We start from the raw sequence: 20,945 nt of genomic DNA, 5'->3' as shown, positions 1-20,945 counted from the left end.
AACGTGAATTGGAGTCAATATTTATTGCCACTTACCAATGAAAATATCTTACTCTAAAGCCTGAGCAAAGAGATAAGCACCATTTTTTTCTTTGTTGCACCTCATCAGTTCACACCTTCAGGCACTTGGTATGCCATAAGACTATAAACTAAATGTGCTACTCTAAATAATGCAGATCCCCTGCTACATTGAATCTGGGCAATTATCATTCTACACTTCCAACAAACTCATCCAGGATTGATGCTGCCAAAACAGATGCTTTACTATGGTATTAATCTGAGCATTCATGTATGACTAATACGAAAAAAATGATGTCAGCTGCACCTTTCAGTATTTTCACAAATGTATAAAGTGCAGATTCTCTCAATACAGTTTGACAGAATACTGGAAACGGACCTGAATTCCTTCAATACATATTTTCATCTGTGCTACTACGGTATATTTGATATTTTCATAGAATTAATACGTTCAAAATTAGACACATAAATAGTTTGAAGTATTAAAAACGAGATGTTATTCTTGACACGATAGTCAGATACACAGTTCATGACTAGCCACAGAGTAATACAACGTGAAAACAGGCCCTTTGGTCCAATTTGTCCACGCCGACCAACTACACTAGTCCCACTAGTTGCATTTGGCCCATATCTCTGTAAACCATGTGCCTGTCAAAATGTTTTTTACACGTTGCGATAGACCATGCCTCAACTACCTCCTCTGGCAGCTAGTTCCATACACCCACCACCCTTTGTGTACAAAACATATCCCCTCAGGTTCCTCTTAAATCTTTCCTCCCTCACCTCAAAGCCACGTCCTCTGGTTCTTGAATCCCCTCTCCAGGTAAAAGACTCTGTGCATTCACCCAATCTATTTTTTTTTAATAACCTGCAAAACTATGTGGGGTTCAAGATGATCATTGAGATGATTGAGAACTCTGGATATTATTTCAAAAACAGAATAAATGAGACAGAAAATTAAATAAACTTAAATAATAATAGCACTTGGCCAGAAAATTAAATACATTTTTATTTCTGATACTGCATGATTACAGATCAGGACTTCTGTGCAAATTGAACATCCTAGACTTGATGGCCAAGGTCTGCTGGTAATTCTTGGCTATCTTTGGTTCCTCATTGGATTCCACATAGAGTCTAGCTATAAAGGGAACTTGCTGGTAATACTCAAACACTAAAGCCATGCAATTTGTTGGGGACACGGTGCATACTTGTTAAGTTTAATTTTGTTTAGTGATACAATGTGGAAACAGACCCTTCGACCCACCGAGTCCGTGCCGACCCATGATCACATTAGTTCTATCCTACACACTAGAGCCAATTTGCAGAAACCAATTCACCAACAAACAGGCATGTCTTTGGAGTGTGGGGGGGAAACTCCCGCGGCAACAGCTGCGTCCGCTGGACTGGAGGGCGACATCTCGGCAGCTTCGACCACCCCGGGCCGCGGAACTCGGTTGAGCCGCGGGACTGACTTACCATCACCCGGTGGGGTAACAACATCGGAGGCCTGGATCGCCTCAGCGCAGAGGGAGAATAAGGAGGGGAAGAGACAGTGACTTTAAGACTTTTGCCTCCATCACAGTGAGGAGGTGCCTGGTGAACTCACTGTGGTGGATGTTAATTTGTGTTTATTGTGTGTTTTGTTGTTTATTATTATTATATGTACGACTGCAGGCAACAACATTTTGTTCAGACTGAATGACAAATAACGGAATCTAATCTAATCTAATCTAAACCCGAGCACCCAGAGGAAACCCACGCAGTCACAGGGAGAATGTACAAACTCCATGGTCAAGATCGAACCTGGATCACTGGCACTGTAATGCAACAACTCTATCCCTGTGCCAAGGTGCCTCGAAATTAGTGAGCCCATTTGGTAGAAAACTAGTCAGAGTTTGGAAAAGAATGGTAAGAATGAGGGAATTTACATTTTTTAATTATTGTACTTTATAATAATTTAAAGACTTTAAAAAATATTTGAAGTTTCTTCTAGATGATTTAATATTTTAAAAAAAAATTGTTTCAGAATTTAAAGTGTAACTGCTTATTTCATTTTTAATGGTTTTAAATTGTTTCTGAATGTCAGGGGGATTATGAGTTTTGAATGGATAATGGTTTTGACATACAGAAAAGCTGGAGATGAGGTTTTACTGTCCATCAATGATTCCCAGAGGAGTTTCAAGTATTATTTTACACAGAGGGTGATAGGTGCCTGAAATGGCCACCAGAAGTGGTGGTGGAGGCAGATATGAAAGTCATATTTAAGATGCTTTTAGATAGGCATATTAAATTTTGGGGAATGGAGGGAAATGGATCATGCGCAAGGCAGATGAGATTAGTTTATCATAGCATTATGTTCAACATAGGCATTGTGGGCTGAAGGGCCTGTTCACGAGTTGCACATTTGTATAGGAAAGAACTGCAGATGCTGGTTTAAATCGAAGGTAGACACAAAATGCAGGAATAACTCAGGGCTGGTCAGGCAGCATCACTGGGGAGAAGGAATGGGTGACATTTCGGGTCGAGACCCTTCTTCTCTGCAGATGCTGGTTTATATCTGGTCTAAAAGAAGAAGGGTCTCGACCCAAAACGTCAGCCATTCCTTCTCTCCAGAGATGCTGCCTGTCCCGCTGAGTTACTCCAGCATTTGGGTTTGTATGTTCTATTATGGCCTTGGTAAGCATGATTGGCCATTGCTTTTTCCAAGGAGTTTCAAGAACTCTGCAATCAATTAATAAATATCGTTTAAGCTAATAATGTGACATAATGACAATTAAAATATACTTTAAAAAAACCTTTCTGTGAATTGATGCACAGTTTCCGTTAACTTCTAAATGTCTGACCATCTCCTACTAATTTCATAACCATGGATTAGATATTTTAGAAGAAAATGTGCCCCCAGAAATAGATGTGCTTTCATTGCAACAGCTTATCAATTCTGTACACATTTGTAAATAATTGTAAAAGCATTAAAACTTTTTAATCGATTTTTAAGAAAAAAAACGAGTTAGTGGAATAAATTAACTTGTATTCATCAAACCCTTGGGACATTTGATATAGAAACAATTTTTCCATCAGCCTTGTCATGCAGAACATAATAGAATCTACATGGCATGTTGAATACAAGGACACTCTCAGTGAACAGACCATTCTTTATCCCCCTGCCAACATTAATAATAACAAAATCAAATATCTGTGAATCTGAAATATGGAAGTCTAACCATTTTTTTTTGTTTTTTTTTGTTTATTTTATTAGAAGTTAATACAGTACAAAACAGTACAGTGGAACCTAATTTTAGGTGCCAACTATGTCATACCGTAATCCATTCTATGTACAACCTCTAGTTTTATGTTATGAGAAGGAAGTAAGCAAGACAAGAAAAAGAAAACAATAGAAAGAGGAAAAAGTGGAAAAATAGATGGTAGAGAGTAGAAAAACGTGAAGTGTGTAAATAAAAAAGAAAAAAAAAAAAAGAAAAAGTGGAAAGTAGAAATAGAAGAGAAGGCCCCTTGAAAGATAATTTTTCAAATGGAAATCTAACCATTGAAACAAAAAACAGAAAATGCTGGATGTACTCAGTAATCAGGCAGCATGCAGAGAGAGACACTTGGGCAACATTTATTGATATTCTTCATCAGAATTAGGGGCAGCACAGTGGCATAGCGGTAGAGTTGCTGCCTTACAGCGCCGGAGAGCCAGGTTCGATCCTGACTGCGGGTGCTCTCTGTACGGAGTTTGCACGTTCGCTCTGTGACCTCATGGGTTTTCTCCGGTTTCCTCCCACACTCCAAAGACAAACAGGTTTGTCGGTTAATTGGACTTTGTAAAATTGTAAATTGTCACCAGTGTGTAGGATAGTGTTAGTGTGCAGGGTGATCACATGTCAGGACACATTTGATGGGCCAAAGGGCCTGTTTCCACACTGTAACACTAAACTCTAAATTAGAGGATCAAACATATTTTAAGTTGTAGCGGACTGAAGAGAACAAAGGGAATGTCTGCAAGACAGGAAGATGGTGACCAGTAAAGACTGAATGATGTGAATGCCTCACAGCACCAGAGACCCAGGTTCGATCTTGGCCTTAGGTGCTGTCCGTGTGGAGTTTGCACCCTCTCCCTGTGACCGCGTAAGTTTCCACTGGGTGCTCCGTCCCCACATCCCAGACATGCATGGTTGTAGGTTAATCGGCCTGTAAAGTGTGTAGGGAGGGGATGAGAAAGTGTGATAACATAGAACTAGTTTGAACGGGTGATCAATGGACAGTGTGGGTCGAAGGGCCTGTTTCCATGCTGTATCTCCAAATTAAACCAAGGTAAGATATACCTGGTGGTGGCATCACAGTGACGAAGGTGGAAATTGTGGAAGATGGTCTGTTGAAAAGGAACATTTTGTGAAGTGGGATGTGAGGACAAAGAATGAGTACTCTATCTATCCTTGCATGAGTGAGCAGAGAGGGATCAGAGAAGTGCTGGAAAAGGGATAACTGCCAGCCACACATCCTGACATACAATGATGTGATCACTTCAAAAAGTACTTTGGTTCCTGATGTATTAAATATTATATAAATATGAGTTCAATTCTGTGCTTTGAGAAGTACTAGTTTAGTTTAGTTAAGTTTAGTTCATTATCACGTGTACCGAGGTACAGTGAAAAACATTTTTGTTGCGTGCCATCCAGTCAGCGGAAAGACTATATACGATTACAATCAAGCCGTCCACAGTGTACAGATACATGGTAAAGGGAATAACGTTTAGTGCAAGATAAAGTCCAGTAAATTTGGCTCAAAGATAGTCCAAGGATCTTCAATTAGGTAGATGGCAGGTTAGGATTGCTCTCTAGTTACTGATAGGATAGTTCAGTTGCCTGATAACAGCTGGGAAGAAATTGTTCCAGAATCTGGAGGTGAGCATTTTCAACCTCTTTCCTAATGGGAGAGATTAGAAGAGGGAATGACCGGGGTGAGACTCATCCTTGATTATGCTGATGGCCTTGCCGAGGCAGCATGAAGTGTAGATGGAGTCAACAGAAGGGAGGTTGGTTTGCGTGATGCTCTGGCATGCATGCACAATTCTCTGCAATTTCTTACAGTCTTGGACGGAGCTGTTCCCAAACCATGCTGTGATGAGTCCCAATAAAATGCTCTCTAATATACGAGCAGTTCAATAGATTGTGCTCTTGTCAACTGATCAAAAGCTCGTGAGCCAAAAATAGCTAAGCTCATGTGGTAATCAGCGATAATATTCCATGCAGGGCTAACATGACAAGAATAGTTGGAAGTTGCATCCTTTGGATGAGATCTGTAGCAAAGATTTCTTATCCTTCACGGGATATAGTAAAGCTCTCTTAGCACAAATCACAAAGATGCAAATGCCCCAGGAATGCTGACCAATATTTGCATGAGAAAATCGTTCAAACGAGCCACTCTGTCTCAACTCTGTCTCACTGTGCTAATTTTTATAACCAAATCACAGCTATGGTAATGTTTACTATAAATTTTACTTCAATAAGGTCTGAAATTATAACTGACAAGAGATTTAAAGCTTCTTTCATCAGAATAAGGCACGATAATTAAAATACTGCCTTTGATTTTAAAAATGTGAATTATAAAATAGATGTGTTGCTGCTCTCATTTTTATTCCTCAAACCTCCAATCAACTTTAGAGCCAGTTTATTCTGTCACATAGTTTAAACCAAGGTTACAGCGACTTGAACCAAGTAATTAGATTGTATGAAGATGTTTCTTTCAGTATTGTGTGATCCAAATTGGCTTTGCTGAGAGTAAATCATGTCAGCAAAAATAATACAGGTGGTATTGTACTCCATGGGAAATCGTAGTGTACACCTTCAGCCTTGATCCATGTTGGTGTCATTAGTATGCTGCTCTTCATCAATAAGGGTATTGATTATGGAAAAAAAAGACACAAAATGCTGGGTATATATACCTACCTACAATGATGCTTCCACTTTAAAAAGTGCTTAATTTGGATTAAGGTGATAGAAACATAGAAATTAGGTGCAGGAGTAGGCCATTCGGCCCTTCGAGCCTGCACCGCCATTCAATATGATCATGGCTGATCATCCAACTCAGTATCCCGCACCTGCCTTCTCTCCATACCCTCTGATCCCCTTAGCCACAAGGGCCACATCTAACTCCCTCTTAAATATAGCCAATGAACTGGCCTCGACTACCCTCTGCGGCAGAGAGTTCCAGAGACTCACCACTCTCTGTGTGAAAAACATGGGTGTTTACTATAAATTTTACTTCAATAAACTCTGAAATTATAACTGACAAGAGATTTAAAGCTTCTTTCACCAGAATAAGGTACGATAATTAAAATACTGCCTTTGATTTAAAAAATGTGAATTATAAAATAGATGATGATGGGTCTTGTCCTGAAACATTACCTATGCCTTATCTCCAAAGATGTTGCTTGACCCGCTGAGTTACTCCAGCATTTTGTGTCTCTCTTTTTTCTGTTACCATAAGACATAGGAGCAGAATTAGGCCATTCAGCCCATCAAGTCTACTCCGCCATTCAATCATGGCTAATCTCTTTCCCTCTCAACTCCATTCTCCTGCCTTCATCCTTTTCCTCTGCATCTGTTTTGCCATTAAACTATCCTGATTGTGGTGTCTATCTGCATCTTCTCAGGCATTATGGATGTGTGTACCATACCCAACCAAGAGAGCACCCATCTCAGATTCCCTCTGCCTCATGAACCTGCTTATGCCTGGCATCTCACCCAGTGAAATAGCCCTCCGCCCAACCTATCTCATCCCCGGCAGTGCCAGTATCTGAGATGGTGCCGTGCGGTTAGGTGCGATGACGCACTGTGTTTAATGTCAAGCTCCTCCTCTCTTTTGCTTCCTTCCTTCATTCCACTTGAAGTCTGGTGTTATGTCAAAGGGGAAATAAGGAGCCATTCCTCAGACCATGTGCTGACAAAACAGAAGCAAATTGCACGAATAAGCAGAGCACTGAACACCTTTATCGTGATGCAGAAGTGTACCCCAGTGGAAATAAAGATATATGCTATTGATCTTTATAGAGCCACTGTACTAATCACAATGAATCAGAGTTAATGTACACACCTGGCAGATATCACATCACTTCTCCACAAGGCTTCACACAAGGACCATTGTCTCCTCCAGTTTGGTGAAACTATGTATAAGAGGGCATGTCATTTATCCAGGTGTCCTCTCTACATACTCTCATTGTTGAAGTAAATGGAGCAAATGAAGGACACCTTTTCATCAACCTTTCTCTCTGAACAGGGGTCTTGTTGACATGGTGGCATTGGGTGAACAACAGTGTGCGTGTGTGCGTGCGTGTGCGCTAGGGCATTGTGTGCATGAAAGTATGTTTGAGTGTGGTGTATATGTGTGTGTGAATATTCCAGCAGCCAAATAAGTCGAATCTTATTTCAAAACATTTATTTCAACTTAAATTGTCAGATAATTATCAGAATAAGGTATTACTGCTAATCAACAGTGAACATCAGATGTGTTTAGTAAGTGTAAATTATATAATTATCTAATTACACAATGGTTACATTTATTTTTTTTAAACTTCTAGATATGCAAAAGCAGAGATACTTCACAATAAACATTCCTGTCAACACAAGGAACTGCAGATGCTGGAATCTTGAGCAAAGCACAAAATACTGGAGGAACTCAATGGATCATGCAGCATTTATGGAAGGGATAAACAGGCGATGTTTCGGGTCAGGGCACTTCCGCACAATTAAATGCAATTCTTTCCTTTCTTGGGTTTGAATTTGAATCAAACAGAGGATTCACGAGATTAAAATCTGCTCTCAGCAAGATCAGTCCAAGAAAGGAAAACTTGCAAGTACTTTGTACATCCTAATTAGAACATCCCACAGCACTTCAAAGTCAGTGATGCATGTCTGAAGTGTGGTCATTGTTGTAATACTGAAAATATACCATCAAATGTGTGCACAGTAAATCTCAATATGGAAATAATCTATGAACTGATGATTATGGGATGAATATTGGTTCAATATATGGCTAACTACCCCCTTAGAGTTATAAAGTCATACAACATGGAAAAAGGCCCTTCGGCCCAACTGGTCTATGCCGAGCAAGATGCCCCATCTGAGCTAGTCCCTTTTGCCTGTGTTTGGCCTATTTCCCTCGAAACTTTTCCTATCCATGTACCTGTCTCAGTGTCTTTTAAATGTTATTCTAATACCTGCCTCAACTATCACCTCTGGCAACTCGATCCATATACCCGCCACCATCTTCCAAACAATCCCTCATGCCCCCCTGCAGCGCTAACAAAAGGAGCTTGGTTTAACGTTTCATCCAAGGGCATAAAAAAATCCTGCATTTACAAGTCATTTTTAACACAGAAAATCATTCCATAAATGAGACGAAAAATGCTATCAAACCAAAGGAGGAGATTTTAGGAGTGGTGACCACAACCGACAGAATTTAGTTTAGTTTAGCTTGGAAATACAGAGCAGAAACAGGCCCTTCGGAGCACCGAGTCCACGCTGACCAATGATCACCCCATACATTAGCACTATCCTGCACAATTTACAATTTACAGAAGCCAATGAACCTACAAACCTCTACAAACGTTTTAAGAATGTGGGAGGAAACCAGAGCTCCCGGAGAAAATCCCATTCTCTCATGGGGAGAACGTACAAACTCCGTACAGACAGCACCCATAGTCAGGATCGAACTCGGGTCCTTGGCGCTGTAAGGCAGCAACTCTGCCGCAGTGCCACCGTGCCACCCAATTTAAAGAATTTAAAGGATAATCTTAAAGTTAAAGAAAGGGGTCTTGAGGCCGAGACATTTAGGTCTAGAATTCTGGATCCAGTGACCCATACTGTTGCTCTGCCACTGGCTGTTGATGGTCTGCCACTGGCTGTTGCTGGTCTGCCACTGGCTGTTGATGGTCTGCCACTGGCTGTTGATGGTCTGCCTCTGGCTGTTGATGGTCTGCCAGTGCTGTTGGTGGTCTTGCACTGACGGAATAGACAAGACGACTCGGGCAATCCCACTCACCCTTATAAGCACGAATCTGGAAGTGAATTGTGTGCTCGACCATTTCAATTCGCTGGAAGTGAGAAGTGATTGTGCATTACAGTCATAATCGTAGGGGATGCCACTTGACACTTCCATTAGAGACATTTCATTGCTTTGGCAAGTGCAGAAATCTACTCAAACAGATTCAGAAATGGGGCTGTGAGAAAGAAAACGGGCACAGATTTGCAAAGTGGCAGCAATCAAAGTAAAATGACTTCACCACACATGAGAATAACTAAGTAAATGCCTGAAAGCAGCACTATGCTAAACACCAAACTACCTCTGGCAGGTTGCTAGTGTACTGCATAATCAGATATTCTGCTACCTTTGCCCGCCCTAGATGTTAATAACTGGATGTTTCTGTCGGGTCCCTTAGCATGCTGATCATATTTACTTAAGCAATCCTGCAGCATTGCTGTTATAAACAATATACAAGGTCATCCAAAGAACATGACCAAGTACAAATTAGGAAATGACTTGCTTTCCAGAGTCTTCAAACTAAAGGAAGCACGCAAGCAGACTTGGAATCTATTTTGAGTGATCAACTTTGGACAAGCAGCAAGGCCTGTTTTGGCAAGCTAAACTATTAACTCTTTTTCTCTTACCACAAATTTTGTTTGGGCTGCCGAATATTTCCAATATTTTCTGATGTTATTCCACATACTTGTGCTTCTTGCTAAATACATTTTTAGTGACAACTTCGTACAATGCCCAAACTTGGAGAGGTAGATGGATAAGAACGAGATTTGGGGAAGATAGGCATAAAAAGCTGAAGCAAAATCAGCGGGTCAGGCAGAATCTTGGAAGAGAAGGTATGGGTAACGTTTCGGGTCGAGACCCTTCTTCAGACTAGTTATGGAGAAGGGAAACGAGAGATGTAGATGATGATGTAGAGAGATAAAGAACTATGAGCGAAAGATATGCAAAAATGTAATGATAATAAACGAAAACAGCCCATAGTTTGTTGGGTGAAAACGAGAAGCAACTTGGTTGGGGGAGGGATAGAGAGAGAGGGAATGCTCTTGAAGATACTTGAAGTTAAAGACATTAATATTTATACCCCTGGGTTGTAAGCTGCCCAAGCGAAATATGAGATGCTCAATCAATTAATCTATCAATCAATCAGATTTATTGATCACATACACAATAAAGTGCAGTGAAATGAACGCCAGCAGCGGTACAATCAAAAAAGAACACACAATAAAAATTTAACACAGACCCACCACAGCATTCTTCACTGTGGTGGAAGGCACAAAGGTACAGTCAGTCCTCCTCCATTTTGCCCCGTGATCGGGGCCACAAACCTCCGCAGTCGCCTCTGCGGGCGTCGATCTATAAGAGTTCACATTTTGAACAAAGGATACAGTAGGTGAGGTTGGAGGAGGTGCAAGTGAACCTCTGCCTCGCCTAAAAGGATTTTCGGGGTCCCTGGACAGAGTTGAGGAGGAGGTATAGGATATGGGAATATGAACCACATGCAGGCAAACAAGCTTGGAATGGATGAGTTGCTTTTGAATGGATGAGAAAAGGTTTCACGTACACGTGACAATAAACTAAACTGAAAGTAAAGTAAACTAAACTGTGTTGGGCCGAAGGGCCTGTTTCTGTGCTGTATGACTATCACTTTAACTGTTAATCTCTTTTTGCATTGAATAAACCCAAATCTGTTTTGCTCAGAAAAGGCAAGGACAAATGAGGCCCAGAAATTCACAAGTACCAATATTTTTTAATGGAGCTATAGTTATGCATCATGGAAAAAAATCCCTTCAGCCCAACTGGTTCAAACCAAGTAAATTTCCTAGGTACACAAAATTGCTGGAGAAACTCAGCGGGTGCAGCAGCATCTATGGAGCGAAGGAAATAGGTGACGTTTCGGGCCGAAACCCTTCTTTAGACTGATGGGGGGTGGGGGGGGGGGGGGAGAAGGAAGGAAAAGGGGAGGAGGAGGAGCCCGAGGGCGGGCGGATAGGAGGGTGGGAGGAGACAGCTAGAGGGTTAAGGAAGGGGAGGAGACAGCAAGGGCTAGCAAAATTGGGAGAATTCAATGTTAATGCCATCCGGACTCTCCTTCCCATCCTTAACCCTCTAGCTGTCTCCTCCCACCCTCCTATCCGCCCGCCCTCGGGCTCCTCCTCCTCCCCTTTTCCTTCCTTCCCCCCCCCCCCCCCCCCCCCCCCCCCATCAGTCTGAAGAAGGGTTTCGGCCCGAAACGTCGCCTATTTCCTTCGCTCCATAGATGCTGCTGCACCCGCTGAGTTTCTCCAGCAATTTTGTGTACCTTCGATTTTCCAGCATCTGCAGTTCCTTCTTGAACAAGTAAATTTCCTAGCTGAGCTGGTCACATTTGCTCATGCTGAGTGTTACATCATTGAAATATGACTGTTCATGTCATTGATACATGGGATAACATTAGTTAGAGCGTGATGTTCCTATTGCCGGTGAGGCGCCACAGGTTTAATTTCCCAAGAAGTTAAATCATGCTTTTCTGGGAATCACCATTATTATTACTCCTGGGACGTCTATGTTTTATAGAAGTGTGTTGCTGGACTAGAACCCAATCAGTTATGTTTGAACCTTCTCACGTGCCACCAACACACTTCATCCCAATTTTGCTCCTAACTCCCGGCTGATCTGATGCCAATCTCCAGGTGTTCATGACTCCCCTATCCTCCAACCCCTTGGTGTCCTGACATTCTAAGTCCAAGTGGTCCCTATTGAGTCCACAGTTAAATCTTAATGAAGACACCCCTTCCCAGCCTGATTATCTTTGTAGACTCTGTCTCACCTGCAGTCCCAGACCCGATCTTCACCGTCCTCGACTGCAACAATGCACCATTTCTTACTGGTGACGGCACCACGGGTGGCGCAGCGGTAGAGTTGCTCTCTCACAGCTCCAGAGACCCGGGTTCGATCCTGACTACGGGTGCTTGTCTGTACGGAATTTGTACGTTCTCCCCGTCACCTGCATCGGTTTTCTCCGGGATCTCCGTTTCCCCCCCCCCCCCCCCCCCCCCCCCCCCCTAAAGATGTACAGGTTTGTAGTATAGCAGGCATGGTATAATTGTAAATTGTCCCTAGTGTGTGTAGGACAGTGTAAGTGTGCGGGGATCGCTGGTCGGTGCCAAAGGGCCTGCTTCCACACTGTACCTCTAAACTAAAAAAACGAAACACTTACCTTTGTGAGGAATCCAATCCCAGGACCTAACCATGGGCCATGGCCACCAACCTACTCTACTATATGAATCCCCAAATCTCCTGACCCAGCCTCAGTTGCAGATCACTTTTTTCTCCCATCAAGGAAAAAAATAAAACTCATTAGGGTCACAGTCATAGAGCTATACAGCACAGAAACAGACCCTTCAGTCCAACATCCATGTTGACCAAGTTATCAAACATATGTTCATAAGTGATAGGAACAGAATTAGGCTATTCGGTCCATTCAATCATGGTGGATCTATCTTTCCCTCTTTACCCCATTCCCCTGCCTAGTGCCCATAATCCCTGACACCCTTGCATTTGCTTGAATGCGATCATTTGCCTCTAAACATTTCTGTCCAGACTTTTCATGCTGTATCTTTCAATCAGTCTTTCTTCAGCACAAAGCCATTAGCCTTTTCACAATGAGCTCCATTCATCAATTTTCTTCAAAAACATTACTTGTTTGTTATTTCACATTGTACCTTGTTCTTTTGTGCAGGGGAGGCGAGTGGGGGAGAGGGGGGGGGGGGGGAGGGAGGGGGGGGGGGGGGGGACACACAAAAACGCAAATTTAAAAAGTGATTTTGAACTCGAGTCACCTGCCTCCTTGGTATTGAGTTGGTCCATGCTGTGGCACAAATCAACATCAAAGCTCTCTAATCATACACGGCCATATGTGAGCAATGAATTTAATGAGGCACAGCATAAAAAAATGTTTTGAGGCTGGATGAAATTGTTTGATAGCAGATAAATAATGTCACTTTATTTAGGGTGCTGGATGCATTTTAATTGTTGCTTTAAACATCATGGCAACAGAACTCGCACGTATGATATACATACAGACGTGAACCAATCTCATGTTTTATGTTGTGCTAATTGAAAATAAAATGATTACAGGACAGAATGATTGGCACTTTCCCCGAGTGCATTTGTCTTCTTACACCAAAAGAGAAAGAACACCTGTTCAGGTACAGTGCTTCCAGTTTTTTGATGTATTGCAAAACAAATCATTGAACACATTGCTAACAATAAGTGCAGAAAGGAACTGCAGATGCTGGTTTACACCGAAAATAGACACAAAATGCTGGAGTAACTCAGTGGGTCAGACAGCATCTCTGGATAGAAGGAATGAGTTATGCTTCGGGTCGAGGCCCTTCTTCAGACTTGAAGACTTCAGACTTCAGTCTCGACCTGAAACGTCACCCATTCCTTCTATCCAGAGATGCTCTCTGTCCCTTTGCTAACAATAGGTATGCATGCTTATCAATTATGTGACTCCCTTTTACAACATTTTGCACTAAACTATGAACGTATATTGATGGAGGACACAGTTTAGACCATTGATCCTTGCTACATCCTTGTTTCTATTCTATAGCGAGACTTTTGGCAGCGACATCTGTAAGCCCTACCCATGATCGCTACCACAACAAGCCTCACCTGCGCCATCTTCCTTTGTGTTGGAATACTACCTAAGAAACTCTATTAGATACCAATGCAACAAAATGACTGGTGGTGAGTTATCAATTCTGCAAAAGCCCCATCAAGTGTACCAAAATCACCATTGTTTATTGCACAGAAATAGCTGTTATTCATCAAATGCAAGTCCTGCAAACAGCTGAATGTTGATAAGAGGACTTTTACCAGAAGAATAGGACGTCAGCAACCCGGATACGATCCTGGCCTCAGGTGCTGTCTGTACTGAGTTTACACATTCTCCCTGTGATCGCGTGAGTTATCACCGGATGCTCCGGTTTCCTTCCACACCCCAAGGACGGTACAGGTTTGTAGGTTAATTGGCTTCTTTAAATTGTCCTTAGTGCGTGGGATGGAAGTAAAGTATGGGGGGGAGGGGGGGACTCGGTGGGCTGAAGTTGTTTCCACGCTGCATCTCCAAACTAGACTTTACCCCAAAAAAAGACGAACTGTGCGCAGTTTTGAATGGTATTTTAAATTAGAAATCGTGACATGTCATGCTGGCTGAAATAAATTGACGTGCCTTGGTAGACAAAAATGCTGGAGAAACTCAGCGGGTGAGGCTACATCTATGGAGCGAAGGAAATAGGCAACGTTTCGGGTCGAAACCCTTCTTCAGACCTTAGAGAAGCTTTGAATCTAAGATGAATCCTGTAACATTTCTGTACCATGATCGGTAAAAATATGGCAATAACAATTTGTTCATTGTTTGATTAATATTTAAGTGAGCATTCCTGTTGGTGAAATGCTTCTGGCCACATCCCTTTTGGCCACATATTGTTAAAGGTAAAAAAGCACCTCGCCCTCCGGACTTCCAATGTTACCACTGCTCTTGAATCTTACTGGCGAATTGCAAAATTGAAACACCCAAGGACTCTAATCATTATTATAAATATATCTATCATCTCCTGGACGATAGAGCAGGGAGGTAATCCTCGCAGCCGAGGCATCACCCTTCATTACAGAGTTGCTCCTTCCCACATCACAGGCGACCAAGGTGGGTTGTCAAAGCACCAACAGCTATTTCATTTTTAATAGAGCTAGTAAAACGAAACGCACAGCGCGCATACAAATGAAGGTTAACGGCGGAATTGGTTTTATGGCGAAGGAGTTATCAGAAAGCACACTTGCACCCCGAGGGGGGGTAAATCAGTGGCCCATCGAAAGGGGGAGTTAATTTAAAGCCCACTCGGGAAAGGCCATAGGTGATTGATAACGTGGATGTTATTTAGTAATCCGAACACGTTTCTGTCTGGTTGGTTGTAGGGGACAGCTGGTTGCAGAATTGTGAAATGCAAGGTCGCAGATGTTGGATCCCAATCGCTGAAAAGTCAGAACACTCGTCCATAGCGTTGACCCCCACCCCAGCCCACCCCGCCCTCGACAGCCACACTCGCAGCGCTTCTACACCCGTGTCCCAAAGCCGCGGCCAACGCGACCACCTCTCTCTCTCTCTCAGCTACTAAACCAAGCGGCGCGCAGTGTAGTAGAAACTCGGTGAAGGTTATACAGTACTACAATCTCGCACCGTCTCCACTGTCGTTGCTTAAACGCTCGCAATGGGAACACTCAGGATTGGGACGTTTCTCCCCCCCACCCCCCAACCATCATTTCATTTCGGAAACACACTGCGACTCATTTCAAGGTTCAGCGAGAATTCGCGGAATTTGTTTCGCAATCCCGAGAAGCCAAACGGGTCTAATTTGAAGGCAGAAATTCAAACGAGGCAACAATAAACTCCATTAAAATAGTTGCGCCAGAAAGCAACTGTAAATGATGATTTAACTGTGCTGCAGGGAACCATGTCGACTAAATTCACTTCTGATAGGTCACCTTGGCAATTCCAGAGAGGTCTTTTTTAATTTACTTTGTCTCCACAGAGGCAAAAAACATCCTGCAGCATAGATAACAGTTTTCAAAAACACGGTAACGCGATGTTCTTTTGTCAGGGGCAAGATCGCTGGTTGCTATGACCTGGATGGAGTATGTTGACACTATGTTACAGTATGTTGACACATTGGCCTTCCAACTAACGCACACCGTGACAGAAGGCGAGCAGACAAAAGTTTTGATTCAAGACAAACTAATATGTACAAAATCACCAGAGGAATAGAAGATAGCGAATGGTATGTTAGCTTTCATTGCAAAAGGATTTGAGTATAGGAGCAGAGAGGTTCTACTGCAGTTGTACAGGGTGAGACCACACTTGGAGTATTGCGTACAGTTTTGGTCTCCAAATCTGAGGAAGGACATTATTGCCATAGAGGGAGTGCAGAGACGGTTCACCAGATGATTCCTGGGATGTCAGGACTGTCTTATGAAGAAAGACTGGATAGACTTGGTTTATACTCTCTAGAATTTAGGAGATTGAGAGGGGATCTTATAGAAACTTACAAAATTCTTAAGGGGTTGCACAGGCTAGATGCAGGAAGATTGTTGAGATTCCAGAGAGTGGTGAATCTCTGGAACTCTCTGCCACAGAGGGTAGTTGAGGCCAGTTCATTGGCTATATTTAAGAGGGAGTTAGATGTGGCCCTTGTGGCTAAGTGGATCAGGGGGTATGGAGAGAAGGCAGGTACGGGATACTGAGTTAGATGATCAACCATGATCATATTGAATGGCGGTGCAGGCTCGAAGGGCCGAATGGCCTACTCTTGCACCTAATTTCTATGTTTCTATGTTTCTATAGGTTTACGGTAAGGGGGAGGGGGAGGTGGTGGGTGTATGGACCAAACTGCAGGAGGCTTTTTTTTTACTGTACTTCGCTGCACGTGACAATAAACTAAACTCAAACCCAAACAGGGTTAGTCCAGATCACTCCTAAACCCAGTAGTGATGTAAAGTAAAGCAAAAAGGGTGAACCATTCTCCACGGAGCATGTAGGAAAAAATGGTCCCAATGTTGGGGGAGTCCAGAACCAAGAATAAGTGGTAGGCCATTTAAGACTGAGATTAGGGAAAACTTCTTCTTCACCCAGAGAGTTGTGAATCTGTAGAATTCTCAATCACAGAAGGCAGTAGAGGCCAATTCACTGGATGTATTCAAGAGAGAGTTAGAGTTAGAGTTAGCTCCTAGGGCTAACGGAATCAAGGGATATGAAGAGAAAGCAAGAACGGGGTACTGATTTTGGGTGATCAGCCATGATCATATTGAATGGCAATGCTGGCTCGAAGTCTACTCCTGCACCTATTTTCTATTGTCTACTGTCACATGGAGAAAACCCACATGGGTCACGGGAAGAACGTACAAATGTCCGTTTTCTATGTAGGAGGTAGTGGAAGCAGGTACCATCGCAACGTTTACGAAATATTTAGACAAGTATATGGATAAGATGGGTTTAGAGGAATATGGGCCAAATACAGGCAGGTGGGACTAGTGTTGATGGGAATGTTGGTTGGTGTGGGCATGTTCGGCCGAAGGGTCTGTTTCCATGCTCTATCACTCTATGAGGTTAGTCATGACTGTTATTTCAACCGGAAAATTCACTTTATAGCCGGACAATTTGTGACTTTCTCTGTTGTCGCATTTGGATTTTTTGTGCAGCTAATGTAGAATTAAAGACCTTGAATTAAAACGATATATTATCACCAGGCACAAATCGTTTCTGCTCTAGAGAAAATAAAGTTACTAAATTGACCGTAGGAATTCAGAATTCTTTTTAATAGTAAAATTAGGAATTCTTCTTAACATATAGTGCACTTTTGTTTTTTTTTTAAAAGAGCACCCAGACTCACAGAGATATACAACAGAGATAGTTAAACAGCTGAGCAAGTTGCACCAACCCGCGCTCCAAACCTTTAATATTATCCATGTACACAAGGGGGCATTTGCAATAGTTTCGAAATATCAACCATTGCGCGTTCACGAATGTAATATGCAGCAGTATCGGCCCTTGTAATATAAATTCAATTTATCACAAAGCAAATGGAATCTGCTCATTCTATCTGAAAACATCTCAATCTGGTGCATTCTCCTTTCCAGGAGCTTCAAATGCCAACCTCTGGGGAGGAAAAAAGTCAAAATGGAGAACAGTGGGCAGGTTCAGGCAACGCAGAGAAATTCTGAACTCTTGTCTTTCTCCCATGAGACTGTGTCTGATCTGCTGAATGGCGATTTGTGTTTCTATTCCCGCATCCTGGCATCTGCAGTTTTTCTTTCCCTTTGTCTATTGAAAATTCCTTTCGGATTGCAGCACTTAATCCCATGGAACTGCATAGCTCCTATTTATTTCTTCACTCTCGTTCCTTCACCCATCTTTCTAATCGATTCTAAAATGTGGACACCATCCGGATCATGATCTATGCAGAATATCTGACTTTGCTGCTGTTGTTGCACACGACACGCCGGTGATCGATTGCGTACTTCCAGCCCGTTTAATCCACAAATTTAAACACCTATTACCCCACCTGTAATCTTGCAATGAAAAACTCATCATTGTATATATTAAAAAAATAGAAAATGCTCAGTAAATTAAGCAGCGCCTGAGGAGAGTGAAACGGATCACGCTTCAGGTCTGTAATGCTTCTCTGGAATTGGGAGATGTTAGAAATAAAATAAGTTTTAAATTTCAGAGTAAAGAGAGAAGGCCAGAAAGGTACAATGGGGGCAAGTCTATGATAGGGTAGAGACCAGGAAAGGCTACTCAAGTGTGTAGGATGGAATTGCAGATGCTGGTTTACACCAAAAGTAGACACAAAATGCTGGAGTAACCCAGCGGGTCAGGCAGCATCTCAGGAGAAAAGGAACAGGCAATGTATCGGGTCAAGACTCTTCTCTGGGCAGAGAGTCAGAGGGGACGGAAACTAGAGGTATGAAAAGTTTCAGAACAAATATCAGTGAGAGAGGGTGTTGCAGAACTCCCATCGGAGAGAGGAGGAAAACCTCTTCAAAGTACGCATATCTTGAGGAGATTTCACAGTGGAGCAGACAAAATTTGTAGATGATGGTGCTGACTCAAAGAAAGGGTAAAGGATCGTGACAAGCAAAATATAGCTCTGGATGTGGTGGAGGGGCATTGAAACTCGGAATCACCAAGAGAGATGGATTGGAACAGAATGCAGCATAAATAATTTGCAAGATTGATTATCTGAGATTGGCGAATTCAATATTGAGTGGTGCTGTTTTGTTTAGCTTACCGTGGAATTTATTGAAACAAGTGACCAAAACAGAAAGGTCAGCGTGGAAGTGGGATATCGTGTTCAGAGGCAGGCAAAGGGAAACCCTGCAGATAGATATAAAATAAGAGGCTTTTCGGGTCGAGACCCTTATTCAGATCAATCTCGACCTGAAACGTCACCCATTCCTCCTCTCCAGAGATGTTGCCTGTCCCGCTGAGTTACTCCAGCTTTTTATGTCTATCTTCGGTTTAAACCTGCAACTGCAGTTCCTTCCTACACAAAGGGTAATACTGGGTCATCTTTGTGGATCGAAGGAATAAAGTCCGAGCCTGCTCAAGCTCTTCCCATAGCTCAGTCCCTTGAGTCCTGGCAACATCCTAGTAAATCATCTCTGAACACTTTCAAGCTTGACAACATCTTCGATCATTCATTCCCCCATCCCTAAAGACCACTGCACCTGCATTTGTGTAGAGAAGCCTGCATTGCCAGCAGCAATAGCAGCTTTTTAACACTCTTCCTATGACAAACCTAACTTTCTGTTCTCCCCACCCCATCCATGCCACACACTCCCTTTTAATTCTTCTGTAACATGGCTTATTTCTAACTTTCCCCAGTTCTGTCATCCTCCTGAAATGTCAACTCTCTTTCTCTACAAGCGCTGACTGGCGAGCCAAGACTTTCAAATATTTTCTGTCTTGGTTTCAGTTTTCAGCATCTTGTATTCTTACAACTGCAGCTTTCGTTGTGTCTGCATTTCACCTTCACAGGTAGCATCCCAACAAATCCAAGCTTTTTTCTTCTTATTCCAGTTTCCCAACCACTTTCTAATGCTGAAGGAATCAACACTACACGGCCATCCAACTGTGACCTTCATGAATTTGTATAGTCTATTTAACTCTTGATAATGGACCCGATATTCTTGTGTGCGACTGCTGAACCATTCTTGTAATCTTCCAAACACTTGTGTATTTAAGCTGTTTTAACGTCATGTGGCCCTTCCTCACCACACAACCTTCTTCCAGTCAAATAATGCCTACTGATTCGACCGTAATGGGTTTTTTTTACCGTAAGTTAACAGCACAGCAAATTGGATTACTTAAGAGATGCGTTCAACTTCGTGAGTCCAAAAGCTGGAACAATGTTTTCCTCTTTTATTTGTCTGTATATTCACACTCCCTCATTAAACAGGACACACTGGTGCCTATATATTAATCCAACAAGAGGAAAATCAATAGCACAACAACAATAACAATGCAACGTATCGAGAACAAGATTCAACTTGTGTTCTTTCACACCGCAATTCCCATTTACACAATTTTAAACACACTTCTTGTGTCGGTTTCCTCTGAGATCAATTTACTGGCGACCTTAGTTCTCAAGAAAACAGTGACGTTACATGAAGTGGGTTTGCCACAACCCCCCGAATGCATAAACTTCATATCCATGGTCTTGTTGTTTCATCGGCGTTAAGTACTTCAGTGAAACGTCCTTCCTCGTCTTCAAACACTAGATTTATTCTTTTGTTTTTTTGACATTGGTAGAAAACACCAACCAAAACACACAACGCAAATATGTGTGGACTCACCTCTCCTCCGTGGCCATCAAAGATCCCGAAAATGGAAGGGTGACTTTTGTTGACCAGGTCGGTGAGGACTTCGAATCGATCCTCCATGTGATCCCGCCTGCCTTGGATGGAATAAACGGCCACGTTGTTGCTCTTGAACTCCCAGGTTTTGGAAAACTCCGCTTCCAGCACGTCCAGTCCCCCGAAACGATCGTTCTGGATTATCTCCACCACTTTCCCTTTCATCATTTTCACCGCATTCTGGCTGGATTTCACTATGGTCTTCACCTCGTCCGTGTGAAAGAAATAACTCCACAGAGCCAGGCTGATGCACAGCAGAAACAAAGTTTCCGGCCTGAGTAGAAAATAGCGCATGATGCGGCCTAAGAGAGACAACAGAGTCATTGTGTCTTCTATCATTTATTCTACCAAAACTTGAAGGGAATCGCAGGATCAATGCACCATCCTCTACCCACCGGGGAAGCTGCGCTTGGAAAGGGCAGTGTCTCTGGC

At 42.6% G+C, this 20,945-nt stretch overlaps 1 protein-coding gene across 2 annotated transcripts in view; it reads right to left on the bottom strand.

Moving 5' to 3' along the window:
• The window catches only part of ppm1lb (protein phosphatase, Mg2+/Mn2+ dependent, 1Lb), a 93,963-nt gene that overhangs the window by 71,116 nt on the left and 1,902 nt on the right, over positions 1-20,945 (bottom strand). For both annotated transcript variants that reach the window (XM_055646354.1, XM_055646353.1), the window contains exon 2: positions 20,454-20,815. In XM_055646354.1, coding sequence (XP_055502329.1) covers positions 20,454-20,807 — 354 coding nt within the window. In that variant the 5' untranslated portion in view covers positions 20,808-20,815. The remainder of the gene's footprint in view (positions 1-20,453; positions 20,816-20,945) is intronic.

This window comes from Leucoraja erinacea, chromosome 14 (genome assembly GCF_028641065.1).
Source record: "Leucoraja erinacea ecotype New England chromosome 14, Leri_hhj_1, whole genome shotgun sequence".
In the NCBI taxonomy this organism is placed as follows: domain Eukaryota; kingdom Metazoa; phylum Chordata; class Chondrichthyes; order Rajiformes; family Rajidae; genus Leucoraja; species Leucoraja erinaceus.
The sequence above is the reverse complement of the archived record's forward strand: the minus strand, read 5'-3'. Positions and strand labels throughout refer to the sequence as shown.